This window comes from Gorilla gorilla, chromosome 12 (genome assembly GCF_029281585.2).
Source record: "Gorilla gorilla gorilla isolate KB3781 chromosome 12, NHGRI_mGorGor1-v2.1_pri, whole genome shotgun sequence".
NCBI classification, from domain to species: domain Eukaryota; kingdom Metazoa; phylum Chordata; class Mammalia; order Primates; family Hominidae; genus Gorilla; species Gorilla gorilla.
Window position 1 is genome coordinate 65217268 of NC_073236.2, and position 7796 is coordinate 65225063.

The 7796-nt window shown below is 49.1% G+C and overlaps 1 protein-coding gene across 2 annotated transcripts in view; it reads left to right on the forward strand.

The window, feature by feature from the left end:
* The window catches only part of M1AP (meiosis 1 associated protein), a 96949-nt gene extending 89320 nt beyond the window's left edge, over positions 1–7629 (forward strand). For both annotated transcript variants that reach the window (XM_063695758.1, XM_055378144.2), the window contains 3 exons: positions 2645–2851; positions 5221–5361; positions 6645–7629. In XM_063695758.1, coding sequence (XP_063551828.1) covers positions 2645–2851; positions 5221–5361; positions 6645–6803 — 507 coding nt within the window. In that variant the 3' untranslated portion in view covers positions 6804–7629. The remainder of the gene's footprint in view (positions 1–2644; positions 2852–5220; positions 5362–6644) is intronic.
* The last annotated feature ends 167 nt before the right edge of the window (positions 7630–7796 follow it).

The following is a 7796-nucleotide window of genomic DNA, read 5'->3' on the forward strand; positions in this document are numbered from 1 at the left end:
CACCATGCCTGGCTAATGTTTTTGTATTTTTATTAGAGACCAGGTTTCACCATGTTGGCCAGACTGGTCTCAAACTCCTAACCTCAGTTTATCTGCCCGCCTCGGCTTCCCAAAGTGCTGGCATTACAGGCGTGAGCCACTGTGCCTGGCCTGAATAAATTCTTAATAGACAAAAAATTCACAAGTAAATGCACGAATCAATGTAAAAATAGAAGATTTAAAATAATACTAATAATACAAATCCTGAGCCCCATCAGAAGTTACTTAAGCCAACTGAAATGGAGTCCCCTGAAACTTCCTGGTTTCTATCCCTTCCAGGCTTAAACAGGCCATGTCCTCAGAGCAGGGGGCAGGTCCAACCCACAACCCACATACACACACACAATGATTTGTATACCATTTATTTCCAACATGATGGATTTTAAGCATCAAGCTGACTTTCCTGCACATTTGGATTTGTTCTTCAGGAAGACAGCACATCTCTAGATAGAAGCAAAATGCTAAGAAAGCATGAACTTCTGAAGGCACGCATAAAGCTCTTGGCACAGTACCTGGTGCCTGATAAGCATTCCTTTAAAGTTTGTAATTATGATTATGACTAATTTTCCCATGCCCAAATCATCTGTCCCACCCCCGAAACCTTCTAGTGAGGATGCATCATGCCTCCCGAATTATCAGTCAAGTCCTACCCCACAAAGAGGTCAGCAACCTCAGGAATGGTACATACCTGTTTTTCTTGGAGCTGTTAACAGGTTTCCTACCACTTGCTGTGCCTACCAGACCTCCTCAGAGCTCCGCACTGCACAGAATGATGACACTGCTTTAAAGTGCAGAGCCTCCCCTACACCCACCCCAGCATGTGCCCCGTGGGGTCTAACTCTAATGCTACAGCAAGTGTTTTCTGTCTCACTGTGTCACTTTCTATTTGTCTTCCACAAGACACTGATAATCCTCTTTCCTCTAAAAATCTTTTCCCCCTTTTTGCCTTTCCTCTTTTATTATTTGTCTCAACTTTTCATATAAGAGTAGCCAGAACTCATGTGTTTTCTTCTATCTTATGTAGCAGGGAGGTTGTTATGGTTTGTACCAGATGTAACTGAAGATCACCCCCAGTAAGAGGACACAGTTTGAGATGATTATGATAGTTCTAACTCCATATTTCCTGGAGTTTTGTGGTTTTTGTTGAAAAGCTACCACAAAAAAAATTGCCTCATTTTCATGGCTCATTTAAAAGGGTACATCTACAAAATCTTCTCAGAAGTCTGGTTGTCTCTTCTTCTTACCCATGCCCTAACCTCTGCCATCACCATGGCACATGGCAAAGTGCCACCCTCTGTTCCATAATAACCCATCATCCACAGAGGCACTGCCCCCAGAATCCTGACTCTTCTTGTCCTGTGATTGGCTGAGATGATCTCAAGGGCCCTGCACCCACCCACCTCTCCCTCTGCTCTTTCTTTATGTTTTTTTTTTTATGTTTTGAGACAGAGTTTCGCTCTTATTGCCCAGGCTGGAGTGCAATGGTGCAATCTCGGCTCACTGCAACCTCCGCCTACCAGGTACAAGCAATTCTCCTATCTCAGCCTCCCAAGTAGCTCGGATTACAGACATGCGCCACCACGTCCAGCTAATTTTTTTGTATTTAGTAGAGATGGAGTTTCACCATGTTAGTCAGGCTGGTCGAGAACTCCTGACCTCAGGTGATCCACCCGCCTCGGCCTTCCAAAGTGCTGGATTACAGGTGTGTGCCACTGCTCCCGGCCCTGCTCTCTCTTTCTCCTCCCACTTTGCAGGCTGCTTTCACTGCCTTCTCTCTATCTGTCTGTCTATCTATCAATCATCTATCTATCTTTATTTATTTAATTTTTTGTAGAGTCTTGGTATGTTGCACAGACTGGTCTTGAACTCCTGGGTTCAAGCAGTCTTCCTGGCTTGGCCTCCCAAAGTGCTGGGATTACAGATGTGAGCCACCACATCTGGCCTTACTACCTTGTACCCTCTCTGGACATTCCAGGGATACTGCCCAGTCAGCCCATTCTAATCCCAGTCGTTAGCAAACAACCAGACTTTATTACCCTCAAAAGAAGAACTGAATTTCTACAACAGACAACACCCCATACAAGTCTTGGTTTCAAGACACTGCTTTTTTCTTTTTCCTTTTGAGACAGGGTCTCACTCTGTCACCCAGGCTGGAGTGCAGTGGTACAATCATGGCTCACTGAAGCTTTGATCTGCTAGGCTCAAGGGATCCTCCCATCTCACCCTCCTGAGTAGCTAGGGGTACAGTCACGCACCATGGGCTTCAAGACTCTGTTTTTAAGAATTATAATTCTTAAAAGTCCACATGTATGCTGAATGTGGTAGGCCCCTCTGGGATGAACACCTACTTCAAGTTACAGGGAATTTCTTAACTTTTCTCTCCATTGTTGACCCTTTTATATACTCTCTCTGGCACAGGGAGGAAGAGTAGTACATTGTGATATTGATAATTTCAAGCAGGAAGTCCCTCCCTGCCAGGGCCAAAGTTAAATGGCTCTGCCCTCCTCAGCACCCCTGGAAGTCAGGGAAACTTCAATTGGGACTGATCCTCAAACCATGCGATAGACTAAAGATGAACCAGTATTTCTGTATGTCCTTGTTTCAGAAAAGGGAATGGCTGCTGTTAGCCAAGGGGGAACCACTGGGCCCAAGACACAGCCAGAGAATTCCTGCCAGCACCTTCTATGTGATCATGCCATCACGCTCCCTCACACTGCTGATAAAGGCGGTGGCCACGCGGGAACTGATGCTGCCCAGCACCTTCCCCCTGCTACCTGAGGACCCACATGATGACAGCCTTAAGAATGTGGAGGCAAGTGGAGCCCAGATCTCATGGGACAGATCTAGAAGCGAATGGAGTTTGAGAAAGAGATGAGGGAGAGGAGTGAGCCCATGAGGGAATGGATGCGGAGCTGAAGGAGTGTGGTAAGAGAGTAAGAAGAGAAAGCAAGGATAGGCAATTATGCCAGAAGAAGGAAGTAAACACTTAGATTATGGCAGCAGGGTAAGAAGTGAAATAGAATGGAGGGAAATGAAGCTTGAGAAGAAAACATTGGGAGAGAAAAGGGATATTGGCATCAGTGATGACTGGGAATTAGAGCCATCCTGGAGGACACACGACATGCACACGGACCTGAAATCTGAGGAATGGGTAGCTGTGAAGGAGAAAAGGGAGCATCACAGAGTGGAAACCTGATGTCAGGCCAGGGCACAGGGAGGCAGGGGAGGAAGCCACAACACTAGCAGGTCCAGCTCCTGGGGATGCACTGGACGCTTGTTTGGTTCGGTTTTGTCTTTGCGCAGACTGGTTCTCCTGCCCCCACCTCCTCCCCAGAGAGGAGATTGTGAAGTTAGACACGGGAGAGCAGAACTTTGGGAGGGAAAGGAAAGAAGACACAGTGGAAAGCAGACGAAAAAAGAAGGGAGAAGGGAATAAAAGGAGACCCAAAAAATCAGCCTTTGTATGGGTTTTCGTGTCTTTGTGTGTTAATTTTTGTGCCCGAGTGTGTCTGTGGTTGGGTCTCTAAATTGGTGGCAGTGGGTGTAGATGCGCCTGTGCACACCTGTGTGCTGGTGTGTTCTTAGGGGTCTAACTGTCTGCATTGCATGTGTGCATATGTGTATACCTGTGTTTGCGCTCATTTATGTTTGTTGAGAAAAGGCAGCCAATGTAGGTGCCCAAAATAGGAAGGGCTTCAAGATGAGATGTGATAGATGCAGATGCAGAGGAGCAAACAACTCTGAAAGCGATTTTTACCTCCTTCTTTTTCTTCTCCTCCTCCTCCTCCTTCTCCTCCTCCTCCTCCTTCTCCTCCTCCTCCTCCTTCTCCTCCCCCTCCTCCTCCTCCTCCTTCTCCTCCTCCTCCTCCTCCTTCTCCTCCTCCTCCTCCTTCTCCTCCTTCTCCTCCTCCTTCTCCTCCTCCTCCTCCTCCTCCTCCTTCTCCTCCTCCTCCTCCTTCTCCTCCTTCTCCTCCTCCTTCTCCTCCTCCTTCTCCTCCTCCTCCTCCTTCTCCTCCTCCTTCTCCTCCTCCTCCTCCTCCTCCTCCTCCTCCTCCTTCTCCTCCTCCTCCTCATCCTCCTCCTTCTCCTCCTCCTCCTCATCCTCCTCCTCCTCCTCCTCCTTCTCCTCCTCCTCCTCCTTCTCCTCCTCCTCCTCCTCCTCCCTCTCCTCCTCCTCCTCCTCCCTCTCCTCCTCCTCCTCCTCCTCCTCCTCCTTCTCCTCCTCCTCCTCCTGTTTCTCCTCCTCCTCCTCCTGTTTCTCCTCCTCCTCCTCCTGTTTCTCCTCCTCCTCCTCCTGTTTCTCCTCCTCCTCCTCCTGTTTCTCCTCCTCCTCCTCCTGTTTCTCCTCCTCCTCCTCCTGTTTCTCCTCCTCCTGTTTCTCCTCCTCCTCCTCCTTCTCCTTCTCCTCCTCCTCCTCCTCCTCCTGTTTCTCCTCCTTCTCCTTTTCCCCTTCCTGGGATCTGGATTCTCTATATTTGCTCTGCTAGTCTCCCCAGGCTAAGAGTGGGAGGGATGGCTCTGGGTAGGGAGAACTGGAACCACGTTGCTGCTGGCTCACTAGCTTAAATACAGCAAGGACAAGGCCTGGGATTGTGCTCTTGGCTTGGCGGCCACAGAGACACAGAGAGAGGTGGGCACAAGTGGCCATGGCCTGCTCAGTGTCTCACTTTGGGGCCAGTGGTTCCTGGCACAGGATGTTGTGGCCGGAAAACTTGACTGCACAGGAATGTTGTGCTCCTGTATCCCCTCCTCCCTTTCCATTCAGCTCAGCTCACCTCCAGGCTGAGAACTCCATGTACTCGCCTTGCAGGCTGTGAGCACCCCGCCCTGCTGGGTAGCCCACTGACACACCCTCCCTCCGTGCTCACAGTGGTTCCCTTGTAGCATTCATGTGCGCTGGCCCCCTCAGAACCCCTGGACATGCATCTTGGGGCCAGAGTGTTCAGTGTTCCTAACCACTTGGGGTTGTTCCTACTTCTCCTATCCATGCCTGGCCCTTACATCACAAGCACTGGTTCTCAGGCCAGAACACCCAGTGGGACAGCATCTATTTCACAGCCTTCATGGCAGCCCTGGGGTTTCATACTTCCTCCAGCCCCTCACACTCCTGGATCGCTACCTGACATCTTGTGTTCTGTGATCCCAAGTTCCCTGGTGAGGCCCCTCCTCTCTTTTCCTCAGAGCATGCTGGACAGCCTGGAGCTGGAGCCCACCTACAACCCCTTGCATGTTCAAAGCCACCTGTACTCACACCTGAGCAGCATCTATGCCAAGCCTCAGGGGCGGCTCCACCCACACTGGGAGAGCCGAGCTCCGAGAAAGGTACCGCTCCCCTCCTTCCCTCCTCTTCCTTACTTCCCCTCCCTCCCCTTCATGCCCAGAGTCCTAGAAAGCCCTCCTCCCCCATCCCAACACCACCCCCATCCAAGGGAGTAGCCTTCCTCCAGGATCCCACCCCTGGTGGAGGGGAAAATTAGAACCCTTACTGGGTAGGGAGGCCTGTTTGCTAGGGCATTTACATATAATAATGTTTAGGTGTTTTAATTGTAGTGTTTATGATAGCTCATTAGTCATTTAACAGACCATTGTCCCATTAAGCAAACTGGCTACACAGGAACTATAACCACAGTCCTCGTGAAAGAAAAGGCTGAAGGAAAGGTGGGAAAAGAAATGCCCAAGGGATGGGAAATTAATATTTATAGAGCACCAGTCATTTGTCAGGTTTTATGATAAGTGTTTGCTTATATGTTTTTCTCATTTAATCCTCACAGCATCCCTGCAAGGTAAGTGTTTGCTCATTTACAGATGAGGAAAGGAGGCTGACCAAGATTAGTAACTTGAGAGGACTCCCATGACTATCTGGGGTTGAAGACAGTTGGGGTTGAAGAGGGAAGAGTGATTGAGGATAGAGAAATATTTTTATGAGACCCGTGTTCTATATAATATTTGGGCTTCCTTTTGCCCTTATTAACTTTTTCTCAGTTTCTTAGTAACACAGCCTTTAGAAAAATTCTCATTTTAGGCCGGGCACGGTGGCTTATGCCTATAATTCCGGCACTTTGGAAGGCCGAGGCCGGTGGATCGCTTGAGCTCAGGAGTTTGAGACCAGCCTGGGCAACATGGCAAAACCTTGTCTCTACAAAAATACAAAAAAATTAGCCAGGAGTGGTAGTGCACACTGTAGTCCCAGCTACTTGGGAAGCTAAGGTCGGGGGATTGCTTGAGCCCAGGAGGTCAAGGCTGCAGTGAGCCAAGATTGTGCCACTGCACTCCAGCTTGGGTAACAGAGCAAGATCCTGTCAAAAAAAAAAAAAATTCATTTTGTCTTAGCTAAAATTACAGGAGGACGTTTCCAAACCAGAGGTAGGAGCAGAGGCTACCACAAGTTAGCTGCTAGGCAAGCTGCCAGAGGTAGGACACCAGGCAAGGAGACAGGCACTGTGGAGGCTGGGCTTAAGGGACTCCAGATCACTGTCCTCGGCCTTGAGGCTGTCACTCCAGGGAATGAACTTAGGAAAGAGTTAGGACAGGAAGCCCAACAGAGAATGGGATAGGTGCTCAGAAACTCTGATCTTCAGAGAAGGCTCTGGTTGCTCTCTTTGCAGACTGGGCAGTTGCAGACCAACCGAGCTCGAGCTACTGTGGCCCCCCTACCTATGACTCCTGTCCCAGGCAGAGCCTCCAAGATGCCAGCAGCCAGCAAATCTTCCTCAGATGCCTTCTTCCTGCCTTCAGAGTGGGAGAAGGATCCCTCAAGGCCCTAAGTCACCAGCACCAGAGCCCAGCTGCCCAGCTTAACCATATCCATGCTCAGGTTCACATAATGGCTATCTGTGGTCAGACTTGCTCTCTATCTGCCTGAGCCTCTGTGAGTGAGGGCTGACTGGGAAACAACAGCCTTCCTGTCCTCTGTTTCAGTGCTGTCCCACTCCTCAAGTCGGGAAGCAACACACCCGAGCCTGTCCTTTCTCCAGCAAGGACTTTCATTTTCTTTAGAATCATTTGCTACTGTTTACACAGGTGAAGATTAAACACCCAGTAAGCTTCTACCATTGTTAGGAGCATTCATAACTCAGAATTTCTTCTTGTAGCTCTGTGTAAGCAGGTGGATGAGGTCAGATCACCTTTGGTAAACTGGACCTCAGGAACAAGGATGAGGTTTTGAAAGCTCATAAAAGACAAGTAAGATTGAAATCCAAGCCTCATTTCAGAGCCTGTGCCCTTCCCGCTACACCACCAGGCTTCAGCCTCCAGAGAGACAAGTGCTTGGTACCTACATGCAAAGTGTGTGTGCTGGGGGGTGGGAGGGCTGCCCAGAACAGGGGAAAGGATGGTATAAAAAAAGACCTACTCCTTTCCTGTTACCCTCTCCCCACACGTACCAACCTTCCTGTTGCTCCCTCCATCCACAGAATAATAGCTACCATTTATAAAATATTTACTCTGGGCTGGGAGCAGTGGCTCACACCTGTAATCCCAACACTTTGAGAGGCTGAGGTGGGATGATCACTTGAGGCCAGGAGTTCGAGACCAGCCTGAGCAACACTGTGAGACACCCCCCCATCTCTACATAAATAATAAAAACTTTTTAAAAAAAAAAACACCCTGTGCTTCAGATTACACTAAATACTTATAATGTATCTAATTTCATACAAAAAGCCCTGTGAGGTAGAGCCCATTATAGCTTTTCCATGTTACAGAGGGGCACAGGGGAAACTGAGGGTTGCAGATGTTATCACCCAGGGCCACAGAGCTCA